The 19481-nt window shown below is 37.7% G+C and overlaps 1 protein-coding gene and 1 long non-coding RNA gene across 2 annotated transcripts in view; one reads left to right on the top strand and one right to left on the bottom strand.

Moving 5' to 3' along the window:
- XPO4 (exportin 4) overlaps window positions 1-19481 on the top strand; it is a 116311-nt gene that overhangs the window by 53364 nt on the left and 43466 nt on the right. The window contains exons 7-9 of the mRNA XM_070049128.1: window positions 13875-13987; window positions 18354-18511; window positions 18764-18938. Coding sequence (XP_069905229.1) covers window positions 13875-13987; window positions 18354-18511; window positions 18764-18938 — 446 coding nt within the window. The remainder of the gene's footprint in view (window positions 1-13874; window positions 13988-18353; window positions 18512-18763; window positions 18939-19481) is intronic.
- On the bottom strand, window positions 4494-16299 carry LOC138843840 (uncharacterized). The gene is made up of 3 exons (XR_011378906.1): window positions 15941-16299; window positions 4619-6432; window positions 4494-4573 (listed from the first exon to the last, which is right to left on the bottom strand). It is a non-coding gene; the product is annotated as an uncharacterized lncRNA (long non-coding RNA).

Here is a 19481-nt window from a genome sequence, read left to right as displayed (position 1 = left end):
AAAACTAGTTGATATTCACTCAGTACTGGAGCTAGCATTTGCAAAGAAGTTTAAAGAACTTGTTGTTTTTTTTTTTTTTTTTTCAAGTTTAATTTTTTGAAAGAGTTACTGTAACTCTGAGGTAGAGAGAGACAGAGCAGAGGTCTTCCCATCCGCTGGTTCACTTCCCGATGACCTCAACAGCCGGAGCTGAGCTGATCGGAAGCCAGGAACCAGGAGCTTTTTCTAGGTCTCCCACGTGGGTACAGGGCCCAAAGGACTTGGGCCATCCTTCTCTGGTTTCCCAGGTACATTAGTAGGGAGCTGGATTAAAAGTGGAGCAGCTGAGGTTCACATATGGGATCCCATATAGGATGCCTGCCACTGAAGGCTGGGGCTTTAACCACAACACTGACCCCTTAAAAACTTGTTTTGCAATTACCTTAGGTCAATATTTGTATCATAGCTCTAAAGGAGAGGTTTTCAATTAGGGGCAGTTTTGCACACTTGGGATATTTGGCACCATCTGCAAGGGAGGGTTTACTAGTGGCAGCTAACATTTAGAGGTCAGAAATCCTGCTCAGCATCCCACAATGCACAAAGTACAAGCCCCCAACAAGCAGTTACTGGAACCAAAGTGCCATTAGTAATCCACACACAAAAATTTGGACATGAATGTCTATGGTAGTATTATGCATAATAGAGAAAAAGTGGAAATAGTCTGAATGTCCATAAACTGTTGAATGTGTAAATAGAAGATGGTAGACCCATATAATGGAATATAACTAAAAGAATACTGACCCATTACAACATAGATGAACTTTGAAAATTTATTTTAAGTCAAAGCAGCCATTGAGAAAAGTCCGTATATAGCAAGTCTATTATTGTGTTTTTGTTTTGTTTTGTTTTGTGTGTGTGTGTGTGTGTGTGTGTGTGTGTGTTTTTTTTTTTGAGGTGGGGGTCATGGGGAAAGACAGAGTTACAGATCAGTGGAGGACTCAGTCTTTCACCTGCTGGTTCATTCCCCAATTGACCACAACATCAAGGGCTGAGCCAGGCCGAAGCCAGGAGCTAGGAGCTTCTTTTAGGTCTTCCATTGGGTGGGCCTAGCACTTAGACCATCTTTTGCTTGCTTTCTCAGTCACATTAGCAGGGAACTAGATCAGAAGTGGAGCAGCCAGGTCTTGACTGTTGCCATTATGGGATGCCGGCTCTAACAGGTGGTGGCTTTACCTGCTGTGCACAGTGCTAGCCCCAAGAGTAGGCAAATCTGTAGAGACAAAAAGATTAAGGTTGCCTAGAGCATGTGTGGTTAGGACGATATAAGAGGCAACTGCTGTGGTTGGCATTGTGCTGCCTGTGACACTGGCATCCCATGCTGGCACCGGTTCAAGTCCTAGCTGCTGTGCTTGTGATCCAGATCCCTGCTATAATGCATGTGGAAAGGCAGAGGAGAATGGCCAAAGTTCTTGGTCCCTGCCACTCACATGGGAGACTCAAATGGAGTTCCAGGCTTCTAGGTAGGGCAGTTGTAGCCATTAGGGGAGTGATCCAACGGATAGAAGATCTTTCTGTCACTCTGCCTTTTAAGTAAGTAAATCTCTAAAATATATCTGTCGGCCAGCGCTGCGGCTCACTAGGCTAATCCTCCACCTACCGGTGCCGGCACACCGGGTTCTAGTCCCAGTCGGGGCGCCGGATTCTGTCTTGGTTGCCCCTCTTCCAGGCCAGCTCTCTTTTGTGGCCAGGGAGTGCAGTGGAGGATGGCCCAAGTACTTGGGTCCTGCACCCCATGGGAGACCAGGAGAAGCACCTGGCTCCTGCCTTCAGATCTGCGTGGTGCGCAGGCCACAGCGTGCCGGCCACGGCGGCCATTGTGGGGTGAACCAACGGCAAGGGAAGACCTTTCTCTGTCTTTCTCTCTCTCTCACTGTCCACTCTGCCTATCAAAATAAATAAATAAATAAAATAAAATATATCTATCTAGGGGAACTGCTATTAAGTTAATATCAATTAATTAAGTTAATGTTAACAATATCAGTTCCCCTAGATAGGGAGGGGAGAGGCTGGCAGAGGCATTTGAGGGGTCTCCCAGGTTTTCAGATCAGCAGCACTTTCTCCTCTCTGCCAATCTAAGAACAAATTGTGCAGCAAACAACTATGTTAAGCGGTGGGGAGAGAAGGAAGTTGAGGGAAACTGTCCAAATAACTCAGATTTTAATTACTGATTAGGTTCTTGCCTGTAGCCACAGCTGAGTTTTACCTACTGACTACCTGGTGCAAGGTCCTTTGGCATTCTGCAGCTGATTCTAACGATCTTTTGAAAGGCCTTTATGATTATGATGCCCTTATTACTAGTCAGTAAAGGTGCAAGTAAGCTTATTGATTCCTCCACATCATTTGTTGGTGAGCCTCTCGGTTCGATCTTCAGAGTGTGACCCATCAACCCCACAGTTCAGAGTTTTCTCCCCAAGAGGTTTCCAGGCTGCACTTGGGAAACTGCCAGGTTTTGCTGGGGAGGCCATCTCAGAGGACTGAGTCCCAGATGAAGTTCAGGCTCCTGGCTTTGGCCTGGCACAGCCCCAGCCATTGCTGACATTTAATGAGTGAACCAAAGGTTGAAAAACCTCTCTCTGTGTGTCTCTCCCTCTTCCTCTGTAACTCTGTGCTTCAAATAGATAAATTAAATCTTTTAAAAAATGTAATCACCTGCCAAATGTCCCACTCTTTAAAAAAATAAAAAAGGTAGAGGCAGCTGCTAATCTTGAAGTGATTTTCATGTTTCATGGTCTTGGTTGCATAATTCTGTGAATATACAAAACTGTTGAGTTGCACACTCAATGGCTAGACTGTTGATCCTTTACAGATATACATTATTCTAAGGTTTGGAAACCCTGCTTTCCAGATCTGCTGTCCCTTATCTGTAGAATTATTATTATTATTATTATTATTATTATGACATTCCTGTGATGGGGCCATTGAAATTAAGGGAGTGGGGGTTAGGGGTAGGCATTTGGTGTAGGGTTTAAGACACTATATGTGACACCCCCATCCCATATCTAAGTGTATTGGTTTGAGTTCTGGCTTTGCTCACTGTTCTAGCTTCTGTCTTACATATACTCTAGAAGGTGGCAGTTGATAGCTGAAGTAGTTGGATACCTAAACCCTCGATGAGAGCTCTTCCTTTCTCTTTATTGAAAAAGGAAGTATGTCCTTTGAGTTCCCAGTTCCATTAATTAGTCTAGGTTATTTCAGTTCAATAGATTCTTACTTAATGTCACTATTTTCAAGTCAGTCCTGAATTGTGCTGCGAAGCTTAGAGTTGCATTATTTGGAAAATGAAACTTATAGGAAGATTTTAGAGAGCTGTTTGCTGATTGTTTTTATCTAGTATTTGAGTGACAAGAAAATCCTATCCTCAAGAAATTGTAATTGAGAGTTCACTTATTAATATCTAAAATGAAAATTTTAAAATTAATTTTTTAATTTGTTTGAGAGATACGAAGAGTGTTCCCATCTGTTGTTTCATTCTTCAAATGCCTACGATGGCAGGGGTTGAAGCCAGGAGTTAGGAACTCAATCTAGGCTCACATGTGGTTGGCAGGAACCCAGATAGTTGAACCATCACAGCTGCCTCCCTGATTCTACATTTGCAGCAAGCTGGAGCTGAGATACTCTGATGTAGGAGACAGGTATCTTAACTGGCTAACACCCTTCCTGCATTGTCTTTATGTAGATACCTTTATGTAGACATCTTTATGCATCTTTATCTTTATGTAGATAAGTATCATGTGTATTCTAATTTGATAAATAATTCATCTCCTGTGATGAATCCCCATGAATAGTGAGTGGGGTCCCGCAGCTCAGCCTAAGTTGGATTATTAATATCCTCGCAAGAGAGAAGTCTGCTTTTTCTCTTCACTTCTGTTGTACTGACTAGCCCCTCTACATGAGGGTATGTAGATAAACAGTCTTTGGAGTGGAATACACAAGAGAACATTATTACCTCTAAGTTCTCTAGCTAACCCACCAAGCAGTGTCTAGTTGTCATCAACACCTAGATTGGTAGTTTAGCTGAATCAAAGTGATAGAAAATGTGATCTGACTGCGGTAAGCCTTACTTAGTATAGCTTTTTGAATATTTAATGTTAGATTCCTTTTTTTTTTTTTTTAACAGGCAGAGTGGACAGTGAGAGAGAGAGAGATGTCTTCCTTTTCCATTGGTTCACCCCCCAATGGCTGCTATGGCCGGCGCACTGCACAGATCCGAAGCCAGGAGCCAGGTGCTTTGGTTTCCCATGCGGGTGAAGGGCCCAAGGACTTGGGCCATCCTCCACTGCCCTCCCGAGCCACAGCAGAGAGCTGGACTGGAAGAGGAGCAACTGGGACAGAATCCGGCACCCCGACCAGAACTAGAACCCCTGGGGTGCCGGTGCCACAGGTGGAGGATTAGCCTATTGAGCCCTGGCGCCAGCCGTAATCTTAAATTCTTAATTATTAAAATCTGTTTAGGCTTTTTTTTTTTAAACCTTTATTTAATGAATATAAGTTTCCAAAGTACAGCTTATGGATTACAATGGCTTCCCCCCCATAACTTCCCTCCCACCCACAACCCTCCCCTTTCCCTTTCCCTCCCCACTTCCATTCACATAAAGATTCATTTTCAATTCTCTTTATATACAGAAGATCAGTTTAGCATATATTATGTAAAGATTTCAACCGTTTGCACCCACATAGAAACACAAAGTGAAAAATACTGTTTGAGTACTAGTTATAGCATTAAATCACAATGTACAGCACGTTAAGGACAGAGATCCTACATGAGGAGTAAGTGCACAGTGACTCCTGTTGTTGACTTAACAAATTGACACTCTTGTTTATGGCATCAGTAATCACCCTAGGCTCTTGTCAGGAGTTGCCAAGGCTATGGAAGCCTTTTGAGTTTGCCGACTCTGATCATATTTAGACAAGATCGTAGTCAAAGTGGAAGTTCTCTCCTCCCTTCAGAGAAAAGTACCTCCTTCTTTGATGACCTGTTCTTTCCACTGGGATCTTACTCGCTGAGATCTTTCATTTAGGTGTTGTAGGTTTTTTGTTTGTTTGTTTGTTTTTGCCAGAGTGTTTTGGCTTTCCATGCCTGTAATACTCTCATGGGCTTTTCAGCCAGATTCGCGTGCCTTAAGGGCTGATTCTGAGGCCAGAGTGCTGTTTAGGACATCTGCCATTCTATGGGTCTGCTGTGTATCTTGCTTCCCATGTTGGATCGTTCTCTCCCTTTTTTATTCTATCAGCTAGTATTTGCAGACACTGGTTTTGTTTATGTGCTCCCTTTGGCTCTTAGTCCTATCATTATGATCAATTGTGAACAGAAATTGATCATCTGAACTAGTGAGATGGCATTGGTACATGCCACCTTGATGGGATTGAATTGGAATCCCCTGGTATGTTTCTAAATCTACCGTTAGAGATAAGTCAGCTTGAGCATGTCCCGAATTGCACATCTCTTCCCTCTCTTATTCCCACTCTTATATTTAACAGCGATCACTTTTCAGTTAAGTTTCAACACTTAAGAATAACTGTGTATTGATTACAGTATTCAACCAAAAGTATTAAGTAGAACAAACAAAAAAAATACTAAGAGGGATAACGTATTAAGTTGTTCATCAACAGTCAGGGCAACGGCTGATCAAGTCACCGTTTCTCATAGTGTTCATTTCACTTTAATAGGTTTCCTTTTTGGTGCTCAGTTAGTTGTCGCCGATCAGGGAGAACATATGATATTTGTCCCTTTGGGACTGGCTTAATTCACTCAGCATGATGTTTTCCAGATTCCTCCATCTTGTTGCAAATGACCGGGTTTCATTGTTTTTGACTGCTGTATAGTATTCTATAGAGTACATGTCCCATAATTTCTTTATCCAGTCTACTGTTGATGGGCATTTGGGTTGGTTCCAGGTCTTAGCTATTGTGAATTGAGCTGCAATAAACATTAATGTGCAGACAGCTTTTTTATTTGCCAGAATCTGGCACCCCAACCAGGACTAGAACCCCTGGGGTGCCGGTGCCACAGGCGGAGGATTAGCCTATTGTGCTGCGGCGCTGGCCGTGATCTTAGATTCTTAATTATTAAAATCTGTTTAGGCCGGTGCTGTGGCTCAGTAGGCTAATCCTCTGCCTTGCGGTGCCGACACACCGGGTTCTAGTCCCGGTCGGGGCGCCGGATTCTGTCCCGGTTGCCCCTCTTCCAGGCCAGCTCTCTGCTATGGCCAGGGAGTGCAGTGGATGATGGCCCAAGTGCTTGGGCCCTGCACCCATGGGAGACCAGGAGAAGCACCTGGCTCCTGCCTTCGGATCAGCGCGGTGTGCCAGCCACAGCACGGCGGCCACTGGAGGGTGAATCAACGGCAAAGGAAGACCTTTCTCTCTGTCTCTCTTTCTCACTGTCCACTCTGCCTGCCAAAAAAAAAAAAAAAAGTTTGGTAAATAGTATTCATTAGGTATCAATTTTCTTTACAAAATAGAATAAAGTTGGAGCTATTTCATACAAAAGACCTTGATTAAGATTTTAAGCTCATTTTTAGAATAAGTCAATTAAAATGTAGATGATATATTATGTCTTATTGCTTTTCTTTGAAACAACAGTTATTCATAAGTGATAGTCATGCTTAGAAACATATGTTTGGCATTGATAAGCAATATATGTGTGAATGACATGGAATATTGCACTGGAAAGTATAGGTGTTTCATTTTTTAAAAAAGCAGTGTTGATGTAATTCACATAACATGAAATGTACAATTGTTAGTCTATCCATAGAATTGTGCAACCTCTCTATCATTTTAACTTTAGGGAATGTTTATCACTCCCAAAAATCCTGCCTGTGCCCTTTAGCAGTCATCTTGTCACTCTTTTCTACCCGCCCTTGTATTTACAGTCAAGCAAATTTCCACAAGTGGGTTAAGACAATTCCACGTAAAAGAATAGTACATGCCAAATAATGAAGTTGCACCATATATGATAATATGTGTGAATTCAGATGGTTTATCAGTTTCCACAAGAAAGAAAGCTGAGATTTTAATAGGGATTGCATTTGTGGAGTAATGCCATGCTTTTTTTTTTTTTTTTTAAGTTTTCTGATCCATTTTAACATCTTAATTTCTTTCAACACTTTTATAGTTTTATTAAATTTATCATAAATATTTCCTTTTTTAAAAAAAGATTTGTTGCTTATTTATTTGAAAGAGTTACAGAGAGAGGGAGAGAGAGAGAGAGAGAGATTATGATACATCTTCTATCTGCTAGTTCATCCCCAAATGGCCACAATGTCTGGGGCTGGGATACACTGAAGACAGGAGGCTGAAGTGTCTTCTAGATCTTCCATGTGGATGCAGAGGCCCAAGCAGGTGGGCCATCCTCTGACGCTTTCCCAGGCACTTCAGCAGGGAGCTGGATCAGCTCCAGGTCTCGAACCAGCGCCTATATTGGGCGCCAACACCACAGTTGGAAGCTTAACCTGTTAAGTCACCAACACCGCCCTTGTAAGTATTTTCTTAATTCAGTTGTAAGTCGATTTCTTTAAAGACTTATTTATTTGAAAGTCAGAGTTACAGAGATAGAGGGAAAGACAGAGAGAGAGACATGTTCTCTCCATTGGTTCACTCTCCAGATAGTCGTAACAGCTAGGGCTGGTCCAGGAGGAAGCTGGAAACCAGGAGCTTCTTCTAGGTCTCCCACATATGTAGCAGGGTTGCAAGCTGCTTTCTCCACTGCTTTCACAAAACCATTTGAGAACTGGATTGGAAGTAGACCATCCAGGCCACAAACCAGTGCCTGTATGGGATGCCGGCATCACAGGTGGTGGCTTTACTTGCTATACCACAATACCGGCCCCAAATTTCATTTTTATATTGTTCATTGCTGGTGTATAGAAATCATTCTAAGTAGGTTTTATTTGTTGATCTGGTATTGTGTAACCTTGCTGGTCTCATTTATTTAATAGTAATTTTTACTGAATTTGGGGGCACGTTCTGTAACATAATAATTTATAGACATATCACGTTTTAATTTGTATCATGTGTAGATTTTCCATCAGCCTAAGGTTGTTTATGAAAGCACCCGCCTATTCAGGCCTGGCTGGTGCGAAGTCACTAGCTCCTGGGATTTTGTGGATGTTACTGCAGTAAACATCTATGCCTTCCCCACAGGTTCATTCCTCTGGCCCTCGTGCCCCCATGTCAGTTCTGTTGAATTAGTTTTAAGATGAAATCCACCTACTTTTCATTATGTTTTAAATCACCATTATCCAAAGAAAGTGTCCCATTCGTGATCCTTTTCTGCCACCACTCTCACTTAAAGTCAGGTGCAGAGGTGTGGGATGCTCTCCTCTCCGCCTCTCACAGCCGTCCTGTTTGCCCTTTCCAGTGAGCGGCATTCCCCGGCCAGGGTTCTTCTTATCCTGGCTTCCTTTGCGGTGGTTCTCTGCCTGGATGCATTCTCTCTGACTGCCCAGTCATCTGCTAGTTGTACTTCAGCTATGTACTCTAGACCAGTTAAGTGGCTTTGACTGTGACTTTTCAGATGCATATTATATATGATTTCTTCCCATTTGGCTCATTTCTCAGTTGTGGTTTTTCACCCATTCACTTATTTATATGTTTACCTACTCTGAAGCTCCATCATAGCATGGACCATGGTTTCACCCACTGTATCATTAGCAACGAACACAGATGTTTAACAAATATTTATTATTTAATATTGAAGGAAGCCAATTCAGAACTGTTGGCTCAGTTCTGGAATGTTGTTTATACTGCTAATAGAATTCAACTAATAGTTCACCTAGTTTCCATAAATGCTTTCAAGTTTTGGCAGTACTATCATAAATGACAATATTGTTTTGTAATATGCATTTTTGGCAGGTGTATGTGGTATGTGAGCTTCAGTAATATTTCTTTTTATAGTTTGGTTACACTCTGCCTTTTAATGGTATTCTATTTTTGTGGATCTGATTTGGTTTTGATCAATTTTTTAAGCTTAATCTCTTGGGGAGAGGTAACGGATCAGAGAATAGTAAAGAATTATAAAAGTTTATATATTAAGTTAGGATTTCCAGTGAGGCCGATTTACTATTTGGAGACAACATTTGGAAAACCCTTTGGGTGAAGGACGTTCTCTTTTATTTCAAAGGACTTTGGTTTCTTAGACCATGTAGCATCTGTAAGATTAGGCATTTAAGTTTTGTGCTAGGAAGAGAAATAACAATTTTTGTTGTTAGGAAAATTAGTAGTGAAGGAAGTTAATGAAAATTGGACTCCCCGTCACTCCTGAAATTTTGTTTGGCTGATAAAGTGGGTTAAAAGTAATGAGAACCTAGAGATGTTAAAATGTTTTCTACCTTTGCAAAATGTCTTATGTTGCTACAAGATCTAACTAATAAGAATAGGTGGGGAGAAATTTTCATATTGTCCATATTTGAAGATAATTTGCAGCTATTACGTGACTCATTCAATTATTATTATTTTTTTTTTACTATCAGTCACAGCCACAAAATGATACTCTTACTGAAGGAGTTTATAGCTGAATGAAAACTTAGTTGCACATTTGAGGACCCTTGTATTTCCCAAAGTGACCTTTTGCCCCTTCATGTTAAGATATATGTACTAGCTGATAACAGTGTGTGTTTTTTGAAAACTTGAGACAGAAGACTTAGTAGGATTATCCAGTGACAGTCAGTAGCAGGGTGCGATTAAGCTCTGTCATTCTGGCTCTTGGCCTAGTGTGTGTTTGTCTCTGGTCATGCAGTTATAGAATAAGGCAGGTGCTACTTTTATATGCCTTTGATTTCTCAGAAGCTGGTGAGCTTTCCTAAGCAGAGAATTTCAGAGCTAGATAAGGATCTTTGAAGGAGAGGGGCAGGGCACGGAGAGTGAATTATTTGCTGTTTGGTGGTGCATACAGTTTACATGGAGCTGTCTATAATTGATTTTTGGGGGATTAAGATGATGTTGAGCTTAGAAAACTGGTTAGGTTTTAGCAGTTCAGGATTGGCGCCTTGCTAAGAGTGAGTGAGCCTGTGTTTGAAAGAAGAATCATTGTATTGTAACTCCTTATTCATTAATTTGGTGAAAGCATGGGAAGGTAAAGTAAGATTAAACGTGGATGACAAATGTTTCCTAAAAGATCCAGGGTTATTAGAAGACTGGGAACAGCCCTATTTTCCTGTGTTCTTGGTGGCACTGTATTTTGTTGGGTTACAAATGGATTATTCTGATATAAAAATATAAGTTAACACAAGTTTATTATTTATTTTAAAAAATATATAAAGCCCAAGAAAATGCTTGAATTATATTGATTTAAATTTTGATTAAATGACAGCTCTGTAATTCATGCCAATCAGTTGTGACTTTATGTCTCATAAAATCTGACGAGAATGAAATATGTATAATAAAAGATTGTTTAGTAAATTATCAGTTCACTAACTTCTAAATACTTTTTAAAAATATTTCCTAAGTGTAGAAATGTAAGATTTCTAAATTCTAGTGATTACAGTTTTTTGTTTTGTTTTGTTTTTTAAAGTATTCCAGTTTAAGTATTGTTTGGGGTGGAGATGCATTTTAAATTTCTTATACATACAGACAGAATATTCAGTTATTTGGGAATATCAAATTAAAAATTGAATTAATTTACTTTCTTATAGTATTTTGAATGTAACATGTATGATCCAGAGCTGTATACAGCTTTTCCACTTACACTGATGTGCTCTTAACTAGTTTTTAAGCAATTCAACAATAATCCATATAGATACATAAAACAGTCTTTCTGGAATTGCTGCATACTATAGGGTCTGTAGTGAGGTTCCTCCCACATAGAGCCCACATGGTCTCCTGTTCAGAAGGAACAACTTCAGTAGTTTTACAGGACAATCTGGTAGCTAAAATAGAATTCTTCAGAATAGCACTGTTCTTGAAAACTTGTCCTGTTCATTATTAGACTGTTTTTGTTGTTGTTGTTATGTTTAATGCTTTAGGGGTTAATTACATGCTCTTTTAGTAGAATGGGATGTTATTTGTGTCTTGCCAGAAAAAAAATTTTATATATATGCATTTTTATTATATAAAAATGTTAGTAAAACTGTCAGGTTAGCTGACAAAAACAAGGTATATTATATCTTCAGTGTTGTAGATTTGCTCTTCAATGAAAAAATGTAGTCTCTTTACATGGAATGTTATAAGTACTCTTTTTTAATAGTAGGCAGACATCATGCCAAAGGTAAAAATCCTCTCCAGCTTTCAGGTTGAAAAACATTGAACTTCAAAATAGCTAATAGGGAAACTATTATCCGATATGTATTTGATATTAAACTCAAAAATCTCCCTGTGCTGTTGGCCGCCTCTGGTTATCAACCTTTTAAACAAAATTTGGCTGTACATATTGTGGCACTAAGGACAACGTGTTTAGAAAAGCCCACAATCAGGAGAGACTGAATCTAAGATTTTTAAAATGAGGTTTGAGGATTTTGAACCTAGTGTTTAAGTGAACTGTGCAATTAATTTCATTTTATCTCTGGATAAAGCAATCTGTCAAACTCATTTCATTTCCCTTTATAGAAATAATTAATGTTCACATGTATTTATGATATGTATGTTTTTAATAGTGAAAGATAGATTATTACATAAGAACCTTGGTTGATTTTTAGTTTCCTTTTGTAATATGTATTAATCCTTGAAATTACAATCTCCAACTTAATAAAACCCCTGCCATCCTACTTGCTGTGTTATAAGTGGCAGTCTTCATTGGAATGTGCACCATCTTTATTCACCTGGAATAAGTTTTTCCATATTTCCAAGTTAGCAAAATCCATCCATAGTAGTTCCTTTGCTCTGCTACTTTTTTTTTTTTTTTTTTTTTTTTTTTAAGAACAGCAAGTTCTAATGGGGAATGCAGCTGATGCACTCCCCCAAATTGCATGCGGTAGTTGCACATGAGCTGGAACCTAGCTATGGCTATAGCCCAACCTAGGAACCAGGAACTCAATCTAGAGCTTCCCCATGATTAACAGGAGCCCAATTACTTGATCCATCACTCCCAGTGTCTGTATTAGTACGAAGCTGGAGTCAGGAGCCAGAGCCAGGTATTGAATCTGTACTCTGATAGGGTACCCAGTGTCTTAACTGCTAAGCCAGTTGCCACCCCTGCCACATCCATCTTCCTCTGTGCTGAGTTGTCTGGAGTTCTTGGAGGAATTCTTTTTTTGCAGTGGCAATATATGAAGCATCTGCCATCTTACCCCGAGGGAAGATATGTCTGCACATGGCCTGCTTACAGACCAAAAGGTTTAGTATCCTGATGTGAACCTATTTGTCTCATACCATGCCTAATTTAACAATAAAATTGTGTTGACTTCTATTTTATAAGCATATAAAGTACTAATTCTGTTTTCCTGGTGGAAAATTCTTAATAATTAACATACAAACATCTTATTAGGTTTGGATATTCAAAAAATTAAACAATTTAGTTCCATGTTGTCAGATTGCAAAACCTTAAAAAATGTAATTAGGAAATGAGCTCCCTTTTATTGATTACTATTAGTCTTTATGAGCAGATTTTTTTTTCTCTCTTTAAAATCACGACTTTATTTCAAGTTTTGACAATGCCTTTCCTTTTTACTGTGGCTCTTTCCCTGCACTTCCACAAGGGGGCAGATAAAGGAAGAGAGAAGTGAAGTTCAAGTGAATTTGATTTGAATTTCACATATTTTAACTAATGAAGTTTCGGAACTTTTTGTGGGTAACTTTTCAGAAACAAAAAGTGACTTGTCTTCTTGAAACAAATTACAGTTCTTATCCTCACTTCTCAGAAATAAGATTATTTTAAAAGAGGGGAAACAGTAAGCTTCTGGGGGAAAGATAGTTTCCAAAGCATTATCATGGCCTTAGGTTTTCTCTGTGAATAGTAATTTCTCTGAAAAAAACAGTGATTTGGGCTTTAATGAAAACATAGCAATTGTATTTTTATTTAAATTTTTATATACTGTAGTTGTGGATAGCTGTTGTTGAGATAACGATTAATAATTGTGGAGTGACTGTGCTGCCTAGTTAGAGGTATTTTAACTGAGCATGTCATTGTCAGTGGAAGGGGCATAGCTTGTTCTGCCTTCATCCCCAGTCTTCTCATTTCTTAAAAATCTCAGTTACTATGGCAGAGTAGAGTGTATTAGTGAGCACCTATAAATATATAATGATGACTTAATTTATGGCAAAACTAGTATTCTGTTTGGAATTTGTTCATATTTAGAACACCATAAAAACTACTGTCTAGTCTGTGGGGTTTTTTAAAAAATGAGCATCTACAAAGTTTTATGTCAACTGTTTCTTTGTTTGGGTTTGGTGTTTGGATTCTGTGATTTTGAGCTTTTCTTCCAGTATGATGCAATTACTCTACTTTGTTTTCTCAGTGATCTATTTCTTCTGAAAAGATGCTGTTTTACAAGTGGACTGGATGAGTCTCACATTTTTTAAGTGTGATTTTAGCTGTTACATATGGATGGAATAAAGCTGCAGAAATTAATTCTTTTTTTATGTATTTTGGCATCGGTCTTGCAATTAGTGTCTTTCTTTCTGTTGCCACTGTTAAGCTCTCTGATTATCAAAGATTCTATATCCTTACAGCATGACATGTAATTACAATGAAATTGTTATCTTACATTCCTATAGCATTCTTTTTTTTTCAGCACTTAATGCCTTATATTCCTTAGCTTCATGCATGAATTATGTAGCATATGTGAAGAGGCTTAAACTGTTTCCATTACATTCTTTCTGGATGGCTCCTGTTATATTTAGGGTATACTTATACTTTAGACAAAGTAAGAATGCTATTGTTGTTGACCTTGACACCAGATAACTGGGCAGACATTATATAGCTATGTTTGAATCCTCACAAAATGTGCTGTTGAAGCCAACAGAGTCCTGGCGGGAGACTCTTCTGGACAGCAGAGTTATGGAACTTTTCTTCACAGTAAGTCTCACTCTTCGTCTCTGCTACAAGGACCACAGAAAAGAGGAGATGCTTTCGTATTTTTCTTTAGTAAAACAGGACAAACTGCTGTTCTTCCTGAAGGCTTTTCTTCTTATGAATATGTTAGCTTAAACAGAAATTACATTAGAAGGTTCTGGCTAATTTATAAAGATATAATTATGAAGAGTTTAATATCAGAGCAGGAATTCTCAAGCTTTTAATCTCATGACCCCATTACATTCTTAAAAATTATTGAGGATCCCAAGAAGCTTCTGTTTATATTTATAGCCTTTAGTATTTATCCTGCTAAGAATTCAAATTAAGAACTTTAAAGAATTATTTACTAATTTATTAAAGCATCACAGTAAGAAAACATTACATATTAACATAAATGACATTTTAATGACGGAATCATTGTATTTTTGAAAGCAAAATAATTTGGTGTCAAAAGTGACATTGTTTTACATTTTGCAGATCTCTGTATTGTCAGGCTTACTAGATTACAGCCAGGTTCCCCTACCTGCTTCTGCATTTAATTGGTTGCAATATTGCCTATCGCATGGCCTCTGGGAAAGTCCACTGTATACCTATGTACTAGTGAGGTTAGAAGAGGCATACACTATCTCCCAATTATTATGAAAATGGTTTTGCCTTCACAAACAACTGATAGGGTCTTAGGAACCTCTGGGGTCCCTAGACCACTCTTTGAGAACTACTTTAATACTAGAGTACTTTTTTAATACTGATTGTGCTTATCAAAGCTTTGGGTTAAGCTAGTATTACTGAATAGCAATTTTATTGGCTACATATTAAGTCAGCAGTAAGTTCCCACATTTGCCAGTGAGTTTTCCCAGTAGAACAGTCAAAACCCGGAAAAGAATATGTATGAGTGTGTGTGTGTGTGTGTGTGAGAGAGAGAGAGACACACACAGACAGACATTAATTTGCAGTTAGAATGACCATACACATTAGATATAATGACTTGAACAAAAGTCCAAGTAAAACCAATTAAAAAGAAGAAGAAGCAGCTGTTCTGGTTAATCTCAGCTTCTACTATTAGTTTCCTACCTTTTCAGTTATTCTAAAAATATTATGCACAAACCTTACAACTGCTTTTTTATATAACCATTTAAAATAATGTATTTATGTGGTATGTATTTAAAAATATTTAAAAATTAACCATGAGTATACAGAAAATAAGTTTTCTGTAGAAATGTTCAAACTGAGTTTTAATCATCTTGCACTTGCTTTTGTAAATCAGAGAAATGACAAAAACATTGTCAAGATCAAAGACATGATTTTAACTGAATTTCAAAATTCTGTTGCCTGCCTCATCTAATAGGAATTGTTTTGATACGAATCCAAGTTCAATTCTTTGTATAATTCATTTGACTGAAAGTAGATCCTGCTCCTGCAGTTTCTGAAAAGGTGAAAAACTTGCTGGCAGTACTGGAAACAGCTCCACCAGATTTGAACAGCTGTCTAGACAAACCAGACAGCTGCTCCTGTCAGCTGCGAACTACCACATGCAAATAACTTTTGAATTTGAAAGTTAACCCTTTTTCCCTTTGTCATTTTAACAGTTTTATGGTTGTAGCTGGTTATTTTCATTTAAGCAGTTAATAAACAATTTTTGTTTTGTTATTTCTCACAAACATGATAGTAGCAAATGTTTTATATTCTGCTTTTATTAAATTTAGTTTCAATTATGTGGGTTTGTTACCTAATTTAAAGTAGTTTTCCTCTGGATATCACTCTTGTGCCAGAGCTGAAGAGATATACCTAAAATATACTGAGGCACAGGATTGAGATTTTTAAATACTGGCTGAATCTGAAATTAGGGAAATTTTTGGTTGCATTCTGTGCCTTAGAAGATCACCAACTTCTCAATTCTTCTCTCCTCAATAAACTCTCTTAAAAAAAAAAAACACTCTCATCAGGTTTTCCTCCTACCTTTTTGACAAGATTCTTCCTGATCTCGTTTAATGATCTCTTCTTTCTTGGCTCATCACATAAATATTGGCGTTCCTATCGTAGTTAATTTTGTTGACAGTATGCACTTTCCTTGGGCTTTCTCTTCCACACGTAGGACCTCAGGCACCATTTCGCCGATGACTCCTAAAACTATATTCAGCACAGACTGATCCACAGTTCCAGGGCTTTATAATCCAAGTGCTTACTGGATGTTTTAATTTGGATGGGCCCCAGACATCTCAGATTTAACATGTTCCAAGAGAATTCGTCATCTTGCTAACTCGTTTCTCCTTTATTCTTGGTGAATACGAATAGCGTCACCATTGACCTCACCAAGTGTCCTGTTAGACTTTGCATCCTTTTATATTTCTGTCCCATATGCAAATTGAGTTTTGATTCTGTAATACATTTATATTGGAATACATGTTCAGATATGGTGGAATTCTTAAAATACTGACATTGGAAGAAAGGCAAGAATTTTTATTACATAGAATTGAAACATTCAATATGAGTTTTATGTGGCCCATATTTCAGAGAATGTCAGTGAAGCTTGAACAGTACAGGCAGGCTCCAAGACAGTTATTTATTTTATTACATTAACTGTTTCAGTGAGTGTCTTCTTTCTTTGCATTCCTTACTTCTAGACTGGAAATAAGCAGTGATCTTACTGTCTAGATAGAGAAGATTGTGAGATGGGTTTCTGTATTGTATCTGTTAATAGGACATAGCTCTGGGTATCATGCTTAAATGTTGATTAGGTTTTAAGGTGTAAGGGCCAATTTAGTCATGGTTTTCAGATAATCAACTGGTAAGAATGAGTTTGTGTTGAAGTTCACAAATGAGGCAATATGCATATACCAGATTGTATATTCTACTTTGAGTTTACTATATGAAACTCAAAATTCATTGGAATATAGTTTGAAAGACATTTGTTTTCTAGACCAGAGTTTGGCAAGCTTGTCCTATATGTGGACAGATAGTAAATATTATAGGCTTTGTAGGTCATTTGGTCATGTTTAATATTGCCATTGCGGTATAGAAGCTGCCATGGGTGAGAAATAAATAAGTGTGGCTGGTGTCCCAATGAACCTTTATTGCTGGTGCTTGATAAAAGTGAATTTTGTATAATAGATCACAGAAAATCATCTTGATTTTTCTCAACTGTATTTAAATGAAAAAGTTGTGGGTTTTTTTTTTTTTTTTTTCTTACATGCCATATAAAAACTGGCATGCAGCAAGATTTGGCCTATGGGCCATGGTTGCTAACCAAAAAAAACAGCATATTGTAAGCATCTTTAGATCCATTAGCTTCGTAATTTTTAGAGATTTTACATTTCTTTACTAGGGTCTGAAGAAGTTTAGAGGTTAAAGACGAATGCGGTCAGTCAGTAAAAGACATATCCAAACCTCAAGTAGTGTTTTTCACTTGCTCTGAATATAACCTGAAACAAATAGAGACTAAACCTTCAAAATGGTGCAGTATTTATAATTGAGAGCTTTATGTAGGAAAGAGCAGGACTGGAATAGTTAATATCTTGTGGAAAATAGAAAATCATCACAGTAAATATTGGGTGGATTAAGATTAAAAATTACCACTATAATTTTTCCTGTATGTCTTCCTTAGCTGTTTTAAATAGGTCAGATCACAGAAATGGGATTTTTAAATTTGAGAATGTTGATGATACTATAAAATTATGGGCCAATATTTTGGGAGCATGTTCTTTACCCAGAACACTGTGTACCAGGTGTTTCACATTAGTATCACTTCATTGAAATAAAATCAAGATAAGTTTTTAAAAGGATTTAAGTATCACTTAAAAGTTGTTGTTTTAAAGAGGTATTAATTGCAATAATAAAAGTAGTAAAGGAAAATGAAATTCCAACAAATTGTAGGTAGTCTCAGAATTATGCTTGTATATTGACTGTCTTGGGATCGAGCAATATATTGGTTTTGTAAATGAGCGACTGTTTACTTTTTCAAAAGCAGCATCTATAAAACTCTCAATTGAATGTGTCTGCTAACTTTAGCAAGAAGCTGTAGCGAGGCATAGTTAGCATAATACAGATGACTGTCGTTGTTGCTGTTTTTAGAAGAAGCAGTATGTCTGACTGGCTGGCATCTGTTTCTCTCTTTGTCATAACATGCTGGAAACAGTTCAGTTTTCAAAATGTAGGTAGCCCTCGGTGAAAAATCACTTGATATGTTTAAAATCATGGCCTATGATGTAAAGTGGATTAAGGGGCAATTTTCGAATTTAGTCTAATTCAGGAATTAGTTTTCTAGAAATAACCAGCTACACTGAATTTTTCTCTTACCTCATTCGGCATGGTAGACACGTGACCCTTACAAAAGAAGAATTTATTTTTATGGATTAGTAATTCTTTCTAACAGGTACATCGAAAAATCAGAGAAGATTCAGATATGGCACAAGATTCTCTGCAGTGCCTTGCCCAGTTAGCTTCTCTTCATGGACCCATCTTCCCCGATGAAGGATCACAAGTTGATTATCTAGCACACTTCATTGAGGGATTACTGAATACTATCAATGGGTAGGTATACTTGCCCTTTGTTACTGAAAAGAACATCTCCAGTTTTTTCTTTTGTTTGATAGTGGAGGAAAAAGAAACTAGTGACTCTTCCCCCACTGTTTATTAATGTTTTCATATAAAATTGTATGGGTAATTTGAAATTAACACACAGAGACATACTCTTAAAAATGAATAAGCTATAGTTGCATGTTGAAAATGAGTTAATCTAACTTTTCTCCTACTCCCACTTAATACTCATTACTTGACTTGTAGAATTGAAATAGAAGATTCTGAAGCTGTGGGGATCTCCAGCATTATCAGCAACCTGATAACTGTGTTCCCTCGAAATGTCTTAACTGCCATTCCAAATGAACTTTTCTCCTCCTTTGTTAACTGCCTCACACACCTCACTTGTTCTTTTGGGCGAAGTGCTGCATTGGAAGAAGTGGTGAGTAAACATTCTAAAACAAATTGTGTCTGCTTTTCATTGGAGGAAACTTGTTGTACCTTTGAAGCATTTCTCATGACACCTAATTATATTTAGGCAGTGTTAAAATTATATTTTTGTTTATATGAGTGAAACGTTTGGCAGTTTATGTTTGGAAACAGTACCTTTAAGAATTTGTACATTAAAATCACTTTAGTAGATTAAATGTGTTGGTCGTAAGATTTTAAATAATGAAATAATTTTGTGCCAGAATGAGGAAAGTGGAATGAATGCTTTTATTAAAAATTTTTAAACCACATTTTAGCAGTGGAAGCTTTGATGAAGTTCACAGGGTGCTGCTAACAGTGATTTGGCTGTGATTATGTGTATTTATATTTATTTTTGGGGGGATTTTAAATCTCATACTTATTTGGAAATCATTGTATCTATGCATAGTTTAGACTATGCTGTTTAATTTATTTGGTGATGTAATTTTTATTGTATATTTTAGTAAAGTTTAGTTTACATTAAAATTAAGTCTGATAACAATACTCAGGATTTTTT

This window comes from Oryctolagus cuniculus, chromosome 9, assembly GCF_964237555.1.
Source record: "Oryctolagus cuniculus chromosome 9, mOryCun1.1, whole genome shotgun sequence".
Lineage (NCBI taxonomy): Eukaryota > Metazoa > Chordata > Mammalia > Lagomorpha > Leporidae > Oryctolagus > Oryctolagus cuniculus.
The sequence above is the reverse complement of the archived record's forward strand: the minus strand, read 5'-3'. Positions and strand labels throughout refer to the sequence as shown.